This window comes from Grammomys surdaster, unplaced genomic scaffold (assembly GCF_004785775.1).
Source record: "Grammomys surdaster isolate TR1022 unplaced genomic scaffold, NIH_TR_1.0 311029, whole genome shotgun sequence".
Taxonomy (NCBI): Eukaryota; Metazoa; Chordata; class Mammalia; order Rodentia; family Muridae; genus Grammomys; species Grammomys surdaster.
The window spans coordinates 27,965-47,460 of NW_021626166.1; the positions used below are offsets into that span (position 1 = coordinate 27,965).

The following is a 19,496-nucleotide window of genomic DNA, read 5'->3' on the forward strand; positions in this document are numbered from 1 at the left end:
GCTTACTGGCTTGCTCCTTGTAGCTTGCTCAGCTGGCTTTTTATCCCTTGCAGGACTAGCAGCCCAGGTGTGGCACCAGCCACAGTGTTCTGAGTTGTCAACCCCAAAAAAATGTGCTGTGGGCTTGCCCACAGGGCAATCTGATGTAAGGTCATTTTCTCAACTGAGGTTCCCTCTCTCCAAAATGACCCTTACTTGTGTCATAAAACTATCCAGCAAAGAATTGTAGACTGTTCAAAAGCCTCTTGCTTTAATCGCATCTTCTTGGTTATCCCATTCTGCATTAGCTTTGGCCAATATCTTGGTTTTTATATGTAAGGGAGGAGAAAGAGATAGAATACAGTCTTTATAAGTCATTGTATAGGATTCTGTAATTCTTCTAGTTTCTTCCCAGTAACCAAGAAACAGTAAGGCATTTCCGTTTTTAGACAATCAACAATATACCAAGAAGTTAGAATAACAATGATCCACTGGGGAGATGATTCCGTATGTAAAGTGCATACTACATGAGCATGAAGATCTGAGTTTGGATCCCTGGTACTCATATAAATATCAGGCATCGGTGAAAGAACTCTATCCAGAATACACACATACATACACATTCACACACACACATACATAATAACACACAGTAACATACTCACACATACATACATACATAGTCATGCACAAACATACACCTTCACACACACACACACACACACACACACACACACACACACACACATACATACTCATATGCATATATACTCACACATACACATATATATATACAAACACACCCTTATACACATACATAGTCACATATGTACATACACATACACTGCCACCACATACATCCACACATTTATAAAAAGATATAAGAATTGTGAACTATCTGCCTAATTAAAACTTTTAATTCATTGAAACATAGCATATAATCTTATATTCATTCAAAGCTTGTACGATCCCTGGCAGAGAAAATATTTTTTGCTGAAAATAAATGTACAAAAATATTTTACAAAACACATTTGTGAGGTACTTATTGGTGCCCTACCAGGGTTTATAGAAGGATAGTTCTTGTTTCTTCTAGACATTTTCTTAAATGTTACTTTCCTGAGTAAATAGTCAATGATTTAAAATCCTTTTCCTGATCAGTGCTTTCGTAGTTATGGTTCAAAAGACAAACACCAATGAAGAACAACCGAGTGTTGGTTGTAAAATGATGATGAACTAAACATTCCCAGGCTTGGCTCTGCACCAAGCTATGTTCTCGGCTCTGTGCTCCATCCTTCATGAAAAGCAATGTAACAGAAGAGAGAAGCACAGGAAACCCTTGAGCTTATCTCTTCACTTCTCTACATACCATGCCTATGGCCTGTAATCTTTCATTTGTCTCTTTGATTCTTATAGTTAGTGTTTTACTGCTGTGAACAGACACCATGACCAAGGCAACTCTTTAAGGACAACATTTAATTGGGGCTGGCTTACAGGTTCAGAGGTTCAGTCCATTATGAACCTCCATGATATTCAGTCCTTGATGAAGGCAGGAACATGGCAGCATCTGGGCAGGTATGGTGTAGGAGGAGCTGAGAGTTCTACATCTTGTTCTGAAAGCAAACAGGAGAAGACTGTCTTCCAGGCGGGTAGGATGAGGGTCTTAAAGCCCATGCCCACAGTGACACACCTACTCCCAACAAGGCCACACCTCTAATTGGGCCAAGTGTATACAAACCATCACAGTTACTGAGGATGATAGAGGTGAAGAAGAACATAACTGAAAAGCTTTTCAGGCTGTAACTAGTAAGACCTAAGCCCTCGGCCTTCCTAATGATGCAGTTCCCCATGTTGTGGTGATCACCAATCAATCAGTTATTTTTTGTTGTTGTTGTTGCTACTTCCTAACTGTAATTTTGCTACTGTTATGAATCATAATGTAAATATCTGACATAAGATTCCTGAGAAAGGATCATTTGGCCCCCAAAGGGGTTGCAACCCATAGGTTGAGAACCTTATTAAATAGTTTTTATGAGTGTTTCTGAAAGAGGAATAGGTTGCTTGTTTTCTTCTTTGCTTCATGGATCTAGTTGGCCATCCCTTATCCAAAACACTTGGAGTCATACTGTTTTAAAAATGGAATTTTAAAAATTGTATTTGCCTAGTTTTACAAGTTGAGCATTCCTAATCTGAAATGCTCCAAGAACCACTCAAGAATCCTGTTTTGGGCACATGGGACAGATTGCTCAAACAAGATGGTTTTTATAACGTCCGTCTTTTCTTCCTGTGGTCCTTGCTCAGCTCAGATGTTTGCTGCCCTTTGCTATTCCTTTGGTAATGTGGATTTGATTGCAGGTGGTTTATTTGGGAGTTGAGGAAGCACCTTAGAAGAGCAGGAGTGAAGTGGGAGAGCCCATCAGAGGCAGCTTACCCTTCTCATCAGTTACAGCTACAGGCAGCTGGGAATATTCTGGGACGTGTGTAATCCACACATTTCAGAGCCAGCCTTAGGTATGGGCAGGGAAATAGAACTATTCACACACCAGTTTCCTTCTAAGTCCTCCAGCTGAGGCAAGTTAGAATCAGCCCTGTGTGAGCCTCAGGATGTAGTCAGTGACCAGGGATGTGAATGGGCCATGTGCTGGTTCGAGCTACTGTACCATCTTGGTACCCATTCACCCATACCAAGTGCCACATAGTCCAGAAGTGCTGTGATTTTGAATATGTGTGTGTGTTTCTCTGTGTGTTTTAATAAAACTCCAGTCTGGAACTTTGATTTCCATGGAATCATCTGAGATGCTTATTTAAAATGGGGCTTTTGAGTCAGGAAATACAAAGTGTGCCTCAGGAATCCTTCCACTTGACTCCTGTGTCACAGGAGCAAATGATTTCTGTGTTGGATTTTTGGAATGACTATTACTTGTAAGCACCCACTGGAAGGGAATAGACGGTATCCTCTCACGTAGTCTGATTCTCATCAAGTCTGTCTGCATCTGCGTGTTCGTTCACCCAAATCAGATGCTATCTCTATTAAAGAATCTTTTAGTGTTTTAAACCCCATTCTGCCTAAACCTGCTTAGATATAATTACAGAAGCACAATAAAGCATCTTTAAAATGCCTAGCAATTGTTTCTATTACCTTGTAAGGAAAGTGACCACTGCTAAACTTAATTTAATAAAACAATTCAGTCTGTGCGGTTCATTATAGGCTCCTAAAATGGCTTCTCAGTTGTAGGCCTCATATTTCTAGTCTGAGGATTCAAGAGTGCTTGGTATAAGAACCACTGGCATCAATCTGGTTTTTCCCATGAATTGCAAGTCATACCAAAAGCCCATCTATAGCCTATTAAACAGATAGGGAAATGAGATAGCATAAAGCATAATGGTGTGTGTGTGTGTGTGTGTGTGTGTGTGTGTGTGTGTGCACACGCGCGCGTGTGTACATGTGCTGTTTGAAATGTTCACATCAAGCACAGTAGAGTTAATTAAAGCCACACTTGTAAATGTTTACAAAATGCTAATGAGGAGTCTTGGGGAGCTATGTTGTCTGGTCCTGAGAGCCTAGTGTAGACTAGAAAGTCTTCTCTCTCAACCAGCATTTCCAAGTTCCCAGAGCCTCCCTCCTCCAGTTAGAAGCCTTCTGGGTACAAATTAGGAACTGTGGAAGTCTTCAGGTGTCCCAGCTCTTGGGATCTGAGTCTGGGCTGTGTAGCAGTTGTGTGCACCACAGAGAAACTTGGTTTAAGTCAAAATGCTCATGATTCTGATGCCAACTCACAGTGACACCAAGGTGACCACTGAAAGGGTGAGAAAAAGAAGAGTGTTGTTGTTAGGTGTCCTTGAAGTTGTTGGAACAATATTGTAACATCTCATTTTATCTCTTGAATATCACTAATTCCTACTCAAGAGACTTTCCCATTTGGAGCAGAGGAGCAGCACTGTCTGTTGTCTTTTCTACAGTAAGCCGGAGCTGGGAACTCAGACTCCCCGTGAGAGCGCACCTTACTGTGTAGAACTATCATCTCATGGGGGTATTGACTAATTAAGTGTCAGTGCATTTGTCTAGAGGCTTCTTCTTTGATATCTTGATACTACCCCCTTGATACTTGATACACTTGCTATATTCCATTTATTATGTTACCTTGCCAACCCATGCTCTACATGCTAAATTATAATTTTATAGGACTATTGGTCAGCATGCTTCAGTTTTAGTCATTAGAAAATGCATAAGCCACGTTTACCTCCTCTAGATCTTGTTTATGGAGCCATGGCTCATGAAAACTCTTGCTAAGCTATTACAAAAGGAGCTCAGCTCTAAAATGTCCTTGTTCCCACGTGGACCCATAGGCATAAGAAGGTAATCTGGTGTTTCAGTCACCACCTGTCCGGAATCCCTTTGAAGGGGTACCCTCTTTGTTCTGCGGCTCAGCAGATTTCTACCTCGGTAGAAGATGTGTTGGGGGTGAGGTAATAACCTGAGGTTCTTGATCCTTGATATTTTATCTATGAACGATTTTTAACCCAGAAACTTTTAGAAAGTGCTAGTGGGTCATACGAAGAGATAAATAACAGGTTTTTTTGTAGGTGACTAACCCAGACATGTTTGTACCTACATCTCACATCCTGTCTCTTCCTGTTCTGGATTTAGAGAAGTGGCTAAAAGTAACAATTCCCTTAATCTCCACTAAATCTCCGTTACTGTTTAATATCTTTCAATGCCACTCTCAGTAGACTGGGGCTGGCTTAGACATAACTGGTCAGGAATTGTTTGTAAGTAAAAAAACAATCAGTACTCTGGACAAGTGAACTGCGTGCCTTCAGCTGCCACCCGCTTTCCTGGGCACTTGGGCTTCCCAGGTTCGTTTCCCTGATATTTACCACAGGTGTGATTCCAGGAAGCTAGTAAGACATCTAAACTGGGCCACATAATTATAGGGAAAGTGGTGTCTGACTTGGGCAAATCTGCTCCTGTCCCAATTATTAAAGCTGAGCAAGTTCTTTTGAGGAAGCTTTGGCTGAGGCTGTACTCAGTTTAAGCTAAAGAAATCTTATAATGAACCACTTCTTGAAAATTCTAACGTCCAAGAGAAATTGCCCACTCAAGGGTACTGTTCGGGCTAATTTGTCTGAGGTGCTGAAGATATTGGGTTACCTTCATAGCCTTCGCCTTTATTGTTAGTTTGTAAGCTGATGCTAACCTGGGCTCACTATATAAGCAAGGCTGGCCTTGAACTCAGATACCCCTGCCTCTGCCTCCCGACTAAAGACTTCTGCCACCACAACCACTCCATCCTGTCTTGGTTTTAGTTCACACAGCTAGTCAAGACCTGGCTTATAACCCAAGCTGTCTAGCTGCCTGGCTGTGGAAACCAGTACATTAAGGTCTGCTGTGTAAGCAAGCAGCTTACCTTACCAGCAATCTTATCTTAATGGAGAAGGGAACAGTAGGTAGAGAAAGTAGTCATGGGCCAGGCACCACCTGTGTGTATGGCCCCATGCTAAGCACTTTCTACATACATTTTATTCAGTCTTAAATGCCACATTAGTATCGGATTATCCCTATTCTGTCAATGATGCAACTGACAATTTGGGAAGTTAAGTAACTTGCTGCTAATGTCCATGCAAAACTAGTTCATAGAGCTGAAATCAGAACAAGGTCCACTTCCCGCCAAGGACACACTTATAACCACGGCATGTGCTTCTTACCTTAATCAGACTGTTGGCACACGTGAGAATAAACACTAGGGAGACTGGGTCAAGAAGCTAAGCAACATTGTAATACAATAGCTCTGTTACTATTTTTTTCTAATCTGTCAAGAGCATATCTTGTTCTTGGCTACAAAAAATATCATAATATTTTCCCTGAATTTTCAAATTGTAGTATGATCATATTCGCCTGTCCCTGGACTACCATTACACGAGTCCTCTCTCCTTTCCACAGTCTGCCTTGGCCAGTTCATGAGTGTCCACTTGCCTCTGAGGTAGTGTGCTGGGCATTCTGTTCTCCCTTCATCTGCCCACTATGTGCCTCAGGAGCGGGCAGGAAGAGCTTTCTGCCAAGAAATCTGGAATTCTACAACAATGATTTCATCTCTGTTTATAGGAAGAAACTTTCCAGAGTACCAGAAATTGGGATAGAGGGATTTCTCACCTCTTAGAGGAGAGGAATAATGGTTTCCCAATTAAGAAAAAAATAAAATAAAATGTAAGATAATTAGGACCGTGCAGGCAGAGTCTTCATTCCCAGCTTTCTCAAGGAAGGACAGGTTGAGAATAAGCACATGGCATGAAACATACTCTTTACCATCCTGGAACGGGGTGTGCATTTTATTTTTGAGAAGCTCATGTGTAAGCATTAAAGAGTTTGGTTCTAATTATAGATCCTTGGTGTCAGGGAAACCTAGTTCTGTCCTTGCCCCTGTAAATGTAGACATGATATCTTCACATTTCAGTGTATAAAATACCAGACCTAGCCCCGGGAGTGCTTCGGACACCATCCAACCTGTCAGCACTCAGCCATTGGCTTGTAGTGTGTTCGTAAGAATGCTGGCCAACCTCTCCCTCATGTCTGGATGCGTTTACCATTGAGTTCTGTTGACCTCAGTGACCTTGACAGTTCTGTTTGTCCATCTGCTTCACTCTATATGCTTTAGCAGACTGTCCGTGACTCCTTCCACCTCCCACTTCAGCTAAGGAATCAGCATGTGGAACACAGGAAGGACTGTCACACAGTTACTTCTAAGGTCTCTATGATTCTAACTTAATGATCAGTCATGAGTTATGCTTGGGAATTGAAAGACTGATCATGTTTCATAAAGAACAATGAGTAATATTCATTTTGCTTTTCTTTTGGAGTACAGTTTGGCAGATTTGGGTATAAAGGAACTTTTTGGCTCGAAAATATTGTTTTTCTTTTCTACCTTTGCTCTTTTTTAGAAAGATGCTATTGTTGCATTTTAAGACATAAATAATTGGCATTGTATTTGAACATAATCTACAAAAAAGTTCTTCTTATATTTAAGTAGTCTTTCTGTGTTTTTGTTTGTTTGTTTGTTTGTTTGATTGTTTGTTATTAGTGTTTCAAGACATGGTTTCTCTGTTTAGCCCTGGTTGTCCTGGAACTCACTTTGTAGACCAGGCTGGCCTCAGAGATCGACTGCCTCTGTCTCCTGAGCCCCAGGATTAAAAGTGTTCTCACTTTAAAACAATTTACTTTGAAGAGTAATTATGCTTTATTAAAACCACAAGAAGGTACTTTGATTGTCAGTAGATATTTCTGGTTATGTAATCACACAAACTCAGAAAAGTTCAGGGCTTAACTTTTAATTTTTGTCTCACTTTTTAAAAGAAAACATTTTTTTTAAAAAATCAGTCAGATTTTTAAATCTAACTTCCTAGCTCCTATAAGAGCTAGAAGTTTTGCATTTATTTGACTCTAATTTTAAATTATTTCACAATACTGTGTGATTTTTTTTCTAATAATTTTGATATAGACACCAAGTTAGTTACTCTTTTTCACTAGTCACAATATTTGGATAGATTTTGTAGACACAAAAAATTATTTCTGGCTTAGTACAAACAAGATAGAAATTTGAGTCAATTTAGCATGTAGCAAGTTGACTTTGACATGTTGTAATTAGAAAGTATGACTTCATTGTGCCTAGTTTTGTGAGTGCTTTATTTTATTGTTTTTGCTTATTTTTGTGGTACCAGAGATTGTGACACTTGTCAGTCAAGCACCTGGCTGAGCTGTACTCACATCCCTTTGGGGGTTTGGTTTGGTTTTGGGTTTTTGTTGTCATCATTTTTTTTGAGGGGGGCTCTCACTAAGCAGGGCCCAGGCTAGCTTTGAACACACTCAACAATGTAAATTTCCTGTACTGGCCTTATAAGTAGCTAGGATTACAGGTGTCTGTAATCATGGTTGCCTGCTCTCCTGTTTCTATGGAGAAAAGAAGGTTTTTCTGTCAATACCTCAGGACCTTTGTCAGCTGTCAGTTCTCTCCTGTGCAGTAAGAACCTCTAGCTGGTGAATTGGCACAGTACTAGATTAAACAGGTTCAAGATGTTCTGAAGGAATGTGGATTCCTCAAAGTTTTCATTTGGAGTTCTCGGAATGTCTTGGGAAAATATTTGCATTGCATAAAAACTGATTCCTCCTCATTTTCAATAGGTTCGAGTGTTCAGCTGTTACAAGATGTTTTAGTAGAAACTAAGCCAGGAGCTCAGGTTCAAATGAGATTTCATGTGTACTCTAGAAAAATAATCTTTGTAAAATGCAGTGAACATTTATCGAGTGCTTCCTCTGATAGTTTTGTGTGTTACTACATCAGAGTTTCAAATGCAGAAGATGTGCCTTTGCAATAAAGCTATCCTTTTGTGTTAGACTAATCTGTTTAATTGTATTTGCCTTGTTGTTGACCCTTAGAAGTAAGGTTCTACATTGTGCAGCCAGATACCTCAAGACTACGCTGTAGACTGTGCTGTATTGTGACCTTCAGAATGGAATACATTAGGCTGAACAATTTTAAATCCCCCAAGTTTTTATTTTTTATAAGTGTATGTACTGCATACCTAGCTTCTTAAAAATGAACCAAATTTTGTCCTTAACTTCAGGGTTAAAGTTTCAAATTAAACTTTTTAATAAGTTTTTTCTATCTTAGAGTATTCAAGGCCTGTTGATTTAAGAGTTCATTCACTCCTGCTCAGAAAAAGGTGAATTCACTTCTGTGGAATTGACCTGACCATGAAGAGCTTCCCAGCATTGGGATACATACATGCCAGTGTGCCAGTCTCAGCTTCAACCCCAGATCTCAAGGCTGGGGAATGTAGAGTGATTTAATTGATACACGATACAGACTCGAGACATTTTTTTGGTTTTCTGAATCTTACCAAAGAGTACAAGTGTTATTCCTCCTGAAGATGTATTTCATGCTGTGGTTGAAATATTTAGTCACCATGTCTTCCCCCAGTAGTTCATTTTCATAGATTTCTCACCATTAACAACCTTCCTAAGTGACTATGAAGGAAGTGGGTTCCTTGTCTGCTGTTGGTGTCAGTTGCTTTATGGTGGAATTTAATTCTTCATTATTTAGTGGTACCATTCATTAGTCTTTACATTAAGAAAAACAGTTGCTGTTCTGAAATGCTTTAAAATTCTTCTGTCATGAAATACTGACATAGCTATTTTTCTCAGGGAACAGCATGCCAAAAACGGCAAAGAAGATTCTGAAAAGAAAAAAGAAAATGAAGTAAAGAAATCAGCCGAAGCCAAAGGTAGCCATTACATTACCATGTTGTTGGTTATTGCCATAAATATTCAAGAACCATAAATTGCACTGTAGCCCAGTGGCATAGTTTCATGGCAGAGAAGTAGCTCGAATCCATAGGACAATGGGTCTGACTCTCCCACACCACAGAAAAAGTAAAAGTAAATAGAAACGACTGGAAAACAACAATCACATTTTACTGGAGATAAACTTGGTTTGTTTTTCCCCTCATGGAAAACAAGGGAAGGGTCGTGCTCAGGATCCAGACACTGAGGAACTTGCAATGACACAGATTTAGCTGTAGCCTGTGTTCACGGTTTCCATCACACACTGGTCTAACATTAGCTGTAAGGTCTGCAAAGAGGTTCTCTTTGGTTCTTGCCGCACAGCTTGTCTACTACTGCTGGCTACACTTGCTTCAAGTGTGTTTTGAAATCTAAACAGAATATTGTGTTGATGTAAAAGCACAGAATGAAAAGAAATCCCTTGAACAAGTGTTCAAGTAGCACTGTGCTAGCAGAATCAGAGTGGTATCTGTGTACAGTATCATCTTCAAAGACTCCAGAAGCTACCATGAATGGTGGAGCTTTGTGTTTGTTACCTGACAGAATGTCTGTTGGTTTTCCTATGAAGAATGCAGAGCCCTAGAAATGAACTATAAGGCATATTACTCCCCATTTGGAAATAGATGGAACTGTACTGACAGAGTGAGATTCCAGTGTTAGCAGATCGAAACAAGTGTAAGGTGGAATAGGACACACATTTGTATAAGACTTACATATGGCAAGCAATCAGAAGACAAATTATAGAGCAATCTGTATCCTGTTGCTCTAATGTAGAGCAAAGCCTTGCCATTTGTGTAAGCTACCCTTGTGTGTATATTTATTTCAGGTGCTTTCTAAACTCTTGGGGATATCTGGGATTAAGTTTTTAGGTTATCTACCTTCCCTCTCCCACTTTTTTCTTAAGTATTGGAGGTCAAACCTGGGTTCTTGCACTTTCTGAGCAAACACTCTGCTACAGAGCTGCATCCAGCCCCACCCCTTAATTGCTAAGCAAAATAATTTAAAAGGAATAAAAATTAATGTGGTGGCCTATGTTTGGTTTTTGCCTTAAGTAATTTAAAAAGAAGAAAAATAAATGTGGTGGTCTAAGTTTGATTTATAATAGAGATACAGCAAAAGTAAGATAACCCAAAATCTTGATTCAGTAAAGCCTGGAAAAAGTAGTTTAGCATTTGTGACTGGGGCATCCTTCCTCTTGTAAATAACAAATGTCATTTTCCTTTAAATTTCCATCATGCATACACACCACATTTTTTTAACCCCTCCTTTGTTGCAGGACACCTAAGTAGGTACCTTAAGTTAGCTCTTGGGAATTGTGTTGCAGTAAACACCAAAGTGCAAGTGTCTCTAATTCGTCCACCTGGTGTCCTGTGGGTCATACCCAGTGTGGGGACATCTTTAAGAAAGCTCCATACTGAATCCATAGGATTAGCCTGATTCTGACCACAGGGTCTAAGAGCTTCTTTTTGTCCACATTGTACCTGAATTTTGTTTTATTTTGTTTTGTTTTGTTTTCCTTAATGACTGGCAGTCTTTGTAGAGTGAGATGAAATCTGAATTCATTTTCGATCTGCATCTTTCTGATGCCTTGTGAGGTTGAGCATTTTTCATGTTCATTGGCTGTTTTATTTCTTTCTTTGTGAATTGTCTGCTCATTTCCTTTGTACATCTATTAGCTGGATTTTTGTTTTCCTGTTGCCTGGGGTTTGTTTTCTGTTTGCTGTTTTTATTATTTGTTGTTGTTGTTCTTTGTATAATGTACATATTTTCTGTCAGGCTGTGGGTTATCTATTTTCTCTGTTAACTGTTAAAAAAATTAAACAGTTGTGGAATGCATGACACTTGGGGCTGTTCAACTGCCTTTCAGACACAGATTTTCTTTTTTTCTTTTTTTTCCCCTGTTTACCAGTTGTTCGGGAAGAGCCTACCCCTAGTGTACAGCAGACTCAGCCACCTCAGCAAGTGCAGCAAGTGCAGCATGCTCAGCCACCTCAGCAGGCAGCGAAGGCTCCACAGGCTTCACAGGCAACACAGGCTCCACAGCCTCCACAGCCTCCACAGGCTCCACCAGCTCAGCAGACTCAGCAGACCCAGCAGGCCCAGCAGACTCCACAGGCTCAGCAGGCACAGCAAGCCCAGCAGGCTCAGCAAGCCCAGCAGGCCCAGCAAGCCCAGCAGACCCCACAGGCCCAGCAGCCTCAGCAGGCCCAGCAGGCCTCACAGGCCCAGCAGCCTCAGCAGGTTCATCAGGCTCAGCAGACCCAGCAGCAGGCTCAGCGGCGGTCAGCTGTATTTCTCTCCTTTAAGCCCCCAATTCCATGTCTGCCCTTGCGCTGGGAGCAGCAGAGCAAGCTTCTTCCAACTGTCGCTGGAATTCCAGCCAGTAGAGTTTCCAAGTGGAGCACAGACGAGGTATGTTTGCTTTTGCTATTTAATTTTGTTACCATATTTTGTCTGCAGGACCATCTGCAAAGATACTGGCATTATGAGTGTGATAAAGGCTTCGACTGTGGGTAGTGTTTAATCTTTCAGGATTTTATTTCCCCTATAAGAGAGATTTTATTTTGAAGATATTTGTGTTCAAAAATACTTGGATCCCAACTTCCTTTTTTAAAAAAACTTGGAATTTTGATGTTATTTTTGACAGGTGTCAGAATTCATTCAGAGCTTACCTGGGTGTGAAGAACACGGAAAGGTGTTTAAGGATGAAGTAAGTCTCCCTCTATATTGTAATATGCTTCTTGATGGGATCAAAGCAGGGAGATCCATCAGTGGGGAAATGTGCTAAATTAACAGTCAGGAGAAGATGAGTTCCCTCAACATAGACACTTAGTGTGTAGCTGCAGTACAACAGCATTAACCACTTGAATTAAACTGTCTACAGCAGCTTCAAAGGAAAGGGGAAACATTTCAGGATCACACACAGTAGCCCTAGACTCATTATAAAACTCCCCACAGAACTTAACAGCATGTTCTTAAATAGTTTGTATCACTGAAATAAATCAAAGGAAGAAAGTAACAGTGTTTCGATAAAGTGAATTTTTCTCATTTCTTCCATTTCAGATATTATCTATCATCTTAACAATATCAACACTTAACTCCCTCAAATGCTCGGAATAAAGAGTAGTGCTATAGCCAGGAGTATCTTAGCTCTTACCTGTATCTCAGTAATATGTGTAAGAGCAGGAATTTATCACTGTCTACCTCCCAGATTATCTGTTTAACAAGTATCTACTTATTTCAAATTAGTGTACAAAGTAACAGATTTCCTTTTGGCCTTTTCATGGATAATATTGGCTGATGCCTCCCTACACAGGGTTTCCCCCATTCCTCTGCTCATCCCCACCCCGGCTGTCCCATTCTGACCCTGTTTGGCCTCCATGTCACAGAGAGTCTATGATCCTTCCCGTTCTCCTTCCTTGATACTTCTTCAAATCATAAGTTAGGATTGTGTATGTGAGAACATGCAGTATTCAGTTTTCTGACTTAATAGGGTAATTTCCAGGGCCAATCAGTTTTCCTTAAAATTTTATAATTTTATCTTTCGCTGTGGCCAAATAAGAGTTCATTGTATATATGTCCAGCATTTTAATTTCCCATTACACTGTTAATGGACATTTAGACATTAGCAGCAATGAACATAGATTTGCAAGTATCTCTGATAGGATGTAGAGTCCTTCCTTTTATGTAGCTGGGTCTTCTGGTGATTATATTTTTAGCTCTGTCATGAGAAACTTCCACAGTGGTTTTCAGTATGGTAACACCAGTCTTCACTGTTGCCAGCCGTGGGTACCGGTTCCTCTTGCTTCATATCATCTCCAGTGTTTGTTGTAATTTGTTTTCTCGATAAAAGAATGTAGCTGGGGTTGGAGAGATGGCTCGGAGGTTAAAAGCACTGACTGCTCTTCCAGAGGTCCTGAGTTCAATTCTCAGCAACCACATGGTGGCTCACAACCATCTGTAATGGGATCTGATGCCCTTTATTGGTGTGTCTGAAAACAGTTACTGTGTACTCATACATTAAATGAATAAATAAATCTTAAAAAAAAAAAAAGAACGTAGGTAAATGTCAGAGAACCACATGAAACAGTCAGTTCTATTTTCCATGTGAGTCCCAGAAAAGAAAACTCATGTTGCCAAGCTTTTCCAGTGAGCCACTTCAACAACCCTTTTCTTTCTTCTATATTTAGTGGAATGAGGAAGGTAAAAAAAAAAAATCCATCAACAACAAGAAAGCCCAGCTACTTAACTTATATAAGCTAGTAATTAGTTAATTAATTAGTTCTTGGGAATTCAGGATTGTAGTAGCTTACTGAGGCTGCCATGGCAAAGCATAGCCCAGTGTCGTAAATAGTAGAAATGTATTGTCTCACAATTCTAGAAGCAAGACTAGAAACCAGCCTTCTAAGTTCTAGTCTAGCCTCTTCTACAATGTATAGATAGTTCTCTTTCTTTTTTCCTATGTGTCTGTCTCTGTGTTCAGATTTACCTCCTGGCACCAGAGCTCAGCTCACCTATGTGACCTTAACGTAGCCAGTTACTACTTATAATTGCAATGACGCTATTTCCAAATAAGCTCCAATTCTGAGCAAGTTTGGTTTAGGAATTCAAGATAAGAATTTGCAAAAGAGAGGCTGGAAAGATTCCTTAGTGGTGAATAGCACTGCTCACCCAGAGGACCCAGGGTAGATTCCCAGCACCCACAGGAAGGTGCACAACTGTCTATAATGCCAGTCCCAGGGGCTCAGACACCCTCTGTTGTCCTCAACGCCTCTGCACACCTGTGGTTCACAGACATACATTATCAGGCAAAACACCAATACACATAAAATGAAATAAAAATAAAAATCTTATAAGAATTTTCAGCCTAGCATGGTAGTACATACTTTTAATCCCAGCACTCCAGAGGCAGAAGCAAGTGGATCTCTGTGAATTTAAGACTAAGCTAGTCTACATAACGAGTCCCAGGACAGCCAATATTATAGAGAAACCTTGTCACAAAAACAAACAAAACAAAGCCAAAACAGCAAAAAGAATTTGAAGCAGACACAGTTTAGCTACCTTTAACCACTCATGATGGTTAAAGCTTCTAGTTACTCTGAGGCAGAAAACAAAGCATGTATTTCTTAGTGCAAAATAGGGAAATTGAAGGAGAAATTAATGTGTTGTAAGACCTTGCAATTCCCTAAAGGCAGAAAGTCATTTTAAAAACAATACCTGTTTTGTTTGTCACCCCACTAAACCAAATTTCATTTTCATCACGTTGTGGCTTTGAGCTTCAAAGTGTCCTATTCTGTAATGAAACTTTTCATCTTAGCGGGCCCAGGATGAAAAGCATTTGCCCAATAACCATTAGAGTTTAACACTGGCCTCACGTTCCTCCAACCACACTCTTGGTTGTTGCTCTTCTGTCTGTGGAGGCTAATTATGGCCATGCCTGTCTTTCTCATTGTTTTCCTTCATGGTGAAAGGCTACATTTGTGTACCTGGTACTTTGCCCAAATTATTTGCCTCCAAAAGCATTGTTACCTTCTATAACTTAAATAAACAAGCAAACAGAAAAGCTAACTATATATTTGACTCAGTATCTAATTGAGGAGAACACAAGGTTTGTGGGGATGGGAAAATGACTTGGTACATGAAGTATTTGCAACATGAACATTAAGACCTTTGGGGCCCCACCACTTCCATAGAAAACCAGGTGTGGTAGTGTGTGACTGTAAAACCAGCACCAAGCAACAGGCTGGGGGATCCCGGGGATTCTCTGTCTAGAGGTCTGAGCTGGAATGGCAAGCTCCAGGTTCACTAAGAGACACTGTCTCAAAGAATAAGGTAGAGAGCTATAGAGGCAGACATGCAAAATTGAACATTGGCCACACGCACGTGCACACACACACACACATACACACACAAATTTTAAGTTATAAGAAAGTATGGCCACGTTCCCTTCTGTGGACTGCGATTTGAGACAGTTGAGTTTTACTATGCTGGATGTGTGACTTTAGATAAGACCCATAGATCAGGAATGATGTGTTCATGAGCTGCTGTGTATGCCATGTTAGTATTGCTGTCTAGAATTCATCTGATAATACAGCATAAAGCTTTGAATATTCCCACAATACTCCATCTGGTTAATCCACATTCCTCTGTTTTTTCCCCCCTTTATTTCAGCAAATTGATGGAGAAGCATTTTTACTCATGACTCAAACAGACATTGTTAAAATTATGAGCATTAAGCTGGGCCCGGCTCTCAAAATTTTCAATTCTATTCTAATGTTCAAAGCTGCGGAGAAGAATTCCCACAATGAACTGTGAAGACGGTGAATTCTGGTACCATCAGCTTCTGCTTTATAGCTCATTATGTTCTTTCAAAGCACAAGGACAGCTCCAGCTCCCGAGTGAGAAGTCTTCAGAACTCACAGGAGCAGCACCCCAGGGCTCCATCTGTCCCTCCAGCTGCATACGCATTCTTAGGAAATGCCTGAGCTTCTTACCAGCAACTGTCCGACAACAGTCACCTTTTGGTTCTGCTCAATGAGCTAAACTTACCTTTGTAAATTTTTTGGATGTGGGAGGAGGGTGGGGAAGGGAGGCTTCATTATTTATGGATGGGGGGCAAAATCAGAACTTTTGGCATTTTGTAAACATTGTCAGAGTCTCTTTCATGTACGCCTTCTTTTTTTCAATACTTGCAGAAACCTTTTTATATAACTGAATTTCAACCTAAACCAAATCCTTTGAACCTGGCTGGGTTTAGCCTGGGACTACTGTCAGTCATGTTCACCCTGTGCCATATTTGGAATCACGGCATTAGCCAAGTGTAACGTTGTGAGTCACAATATTGCCTAACTGTGTATCATCCTGTTGGGACTGAAGAATTGTAAATACGACCTTTCTCCAAATCCATGTTTTTCCTTTTGCATGCATCATGAATTGTTAAACAAAGGACTTTTCACCAGCATCTTTACTGTTATTATTACCAAAAAAAAAAATGTATATAAAAGAATGGAATTGAAGAATAAACTATATAAACCTACTTAGATTTGAAGGACAGTATCTGGACAGAATCAATTTTGTACATCGTGGTGCCCATGTGTTTCCAGCAGTTGGCATCAGAGGATTGTGCAGTTACGTACGTATCCCAAGGGATGTTGATGAGGAATTTAATTTGTGAAGTTATTGTGTGCATCTCTGTAAATGACATGGACTTAGCTGGTGCTTTACTGAAGAGGACTCACTTGTCTGGAAACACTAACACTTCAAGAGCTCCCATACATCCCACGGGTCCTACAGACCCAGAAGATTTCCTCAGAGCTGAGGAGCAGAGCAAGGATCTGACTGCACAGACCTGGTGTGACTGTCACACCCGCAGACATAGAATTTTCCACGCTCTCCCACAGGTTGAGAAAGTGGTTCCCAAAGCCGTTATTCAGGAACCTCCAATGAAGAAAGATTCCTTTCACTATAAAATCTTTTGCCTTGATTTCTAAGCATCTGGATGCACTTTAAATGAGAGCCCGTGGTTATTTATAAACTCATAGCTGGCAGTGTTTCTTTTGTAAGCGTGTACTTCTGAGGGGAAGGTAAAATATTTTGTCAGTCTTTGGACGTACTTTCTAATTCCACAATTAGATGTTTACTCAAGGACTGATTTAAAAATAGAAGGATTAGTAGCATGCGGTCGGAACTCTGGGGAGAGTCCCACCTCGTTCTCGAACTCTTTAATGTTTTCTGATGTAGGACTTCCTTTGATGTGCCATAGTAGGAGTCCTTTGCATTTGTCATGATTCAAGGTAAACAGGGTCCGTGACATCTGCAATGTCCTCTTCATTTCTCTGCATGAATCTGCTAAATAAGCTTTTTGTTACTCTCCCCACTCCCCTTTGTTGTGGTCAGTATTTGTACATTAACTTGCACTTGTTACATGTGATATGAATGAAATAAAAGTCTTAATTGCAGATTCTTTTTATATACGTATGATTTTTAAGGAGGTTATTAAATACAAGAGATTAAAAACAGGAACAATATCATATCTAACAAAAGTTTTATAAGGCTTGGTTGTATTTTAGTATTAGAACTACAACAAATGAACAACAACATTACAGATACTGTGGGACTGGGATGCCTCAGTTGTTAAACTGCCTGTCACAATAGCATGAGGCCCTGAGTATATATCTCTAGCACCCATGGAAGAACCAGGTGTACCTCTTACCCCAGTGAGGTTTATGGGCTTCAAGTTTAGTGAGAAGTTATGCCTCAAAATAGGTAGTGAGGCTAGAGAAATAGCTCACTGGTTAGAAGTACTTGCTCAGTTTTCAGCACCTATATGGCAGCTCACAGCCACCAGTAGCTCCAGTTCAAGGGGATCCAATCCCCTCTTCTGGCCTCCGCATACATTAGGCACATGCATAGTGCACAGACATCCATGCAGGCACACACTCATACTTGGTGGTTTGTTAGTTTTTTTGTAAGGGAGTTGGTGGAGAGAGTAGTCATACAGGAAGACACAGTGATACCAGAAATGGACCTGTATGCACATATATATACACAGGTGAACAAGTACACAAAACACAAAGAAAAGGTGTGTGTGGCAGGGGGCAATATAGCAATCTAATGTCTCTAAGTTTGAATGTTTTTGTAGTGTACTTAGTTGATACATTTAAGGATAAGCATTTTATAAAAAGAACCCTCGGAAATCACATTTTTAGCTCATGTAGTTCTCTCGTCTTCATTGAGAATGGTTTTCTTTCTAGTTTAAAGTGAATGCTGTAATGAAGGAGAGTTTTAAGTCTAAGATTTCACTTCTAAGCAGTATGCTCTTCTGGAAGAAAAGGGAAGCATTGGCCATTCGGGGTGGCGTGGGATTGTACCTCAAGCAGGTGATCTTCACTGTCCCATCAGCGGGATGTGGTCTCGGTGTTAAAGGAGCAAACAGGAAGGGCTGATGATAAGTGACTCCTGGAGTAATAGAAGCAGGCTTAAGAGGAGACAAAGGGGAGGGATGTGTGTGGAATGCACAGGGACTGACCAGTGACTGCATGCTATTCCGTGCAAGGCAAATGAAGCCTATCTGAAGGCTCCCATTTACCATTGACGGCATCCTCTACATTCAGTGGTCTCATCCCAAAAATGACAGTCTATGCATGTCAAGCAAAGCAGAGTGTTTCCCAAGTGGTAATACCAAACCCTTGCTCCGAGGGATGTACCTCCAGGTAGTCATGACTCTACCATTTGTTCTTTGTGGGTTGAGAGCTCAGCTAGTTCCACAACCCTACCTTGTCATGCTGCACAGCTGAATGACAATGGGGACACTCAGTTTCCCACAGAGACTGTAGACCCTATAAGAAAGTACTTCAGGAACTGGTAAATCCAAATTTAAGGCAGATTATGGAGTTTTTCAACAAGGGATTGGAGGGGGTAATTTGAGTAATACAAAATGTGTAGGGGGGTTACTTTATTTTAGTAAAAAGAAAAAAAATAAAAATTTAAGCATTTTAAAAAGCCCATTTGATGAAATAACCCAGGCTTATCTGACTGTGTCACAAGTATTAACACATTGAAATCTCTACAATACCCAGAACGACTCCCCCCTATCCCGACTCCATCCCCATCTTTCAGAATTATGTAATAACAAGATATTTTGATGATAATATCAAGGTATGCCTAAATTATTTTACAGTTTTTTTCTCATGGAAGCCCTCAGAAAACAGAGTGGCTGGGTCCTGTTACCCAAGAAGTACTGTCTCACCATTCATGAATGAACAAATTTTCAATGTGACCATTGAGCATGGGCTCAGTCTATGTGGAAGGAACCCTGAAACAAACGTGTGTGGACCCTGTGCCTACAAGATGGCTTACCAAGGAGGATATCCCAAGATCACAGCTGCTCTCTTATTCAATATTGATTGAAGGAAACCAAACCACATCAGACTAGGCAAGCTGTCTGGGGTAAGGAAATTGAGGACTATATCTCTTTAAAGTAGTCAAGTTCAAGATATTTCCAACCAATGTTCTAACCAAAGAGACTAAAGAGGCAGCTGTCCAACTCATGGGCTTTCAAGCCATCACGCTGAGTTAAGTTCAGGGTCACACCCTAACTGGAAGAATTTTACCTTATGATGTCTTTCATGGCAGCCAAAACTGACACTGTTCAACTTGAAACCTTGACTACAGAACTCAGATCAAA

General features: G+C 40.4%; 1 protein-coding gene across 1 annotated transcript in view; it reads left to right on the top strand.

The window, feature by feature from the left end:
* Window positions 1–17,268, top strand: part of LOC114616235 (lethal(3)malignant brain tumor-like protein 3) — a gene marked incomplete at its 5' end in the record, with an annotated part of 44,550 nt that extends 27,282 nt beyond the window's left edge. Inside the window, 4 exons of the mRNA XM_028761745.1 lie at window positions 9,173–9,252; window positions 11,220–11,722; window positions 11,958–12,020; window positions 15,482–17,268. Of these exons, the coding sequence (XP_028617578.1) occupies window positions 9,173–9,252; window positions 11,220–11,722; window positions 11,958–12,020; window positions 15,482–15,625 (790 nt within the window). The remainder of the gene's footprint in view (window positions 1–9,172; window positions 9,253–11,219; window positions 11,723–11,957; window positions 12,021–15,481) is intronic.
* Window positions 17,269–19,496: the final 2,228 nt, after the last annotated feature.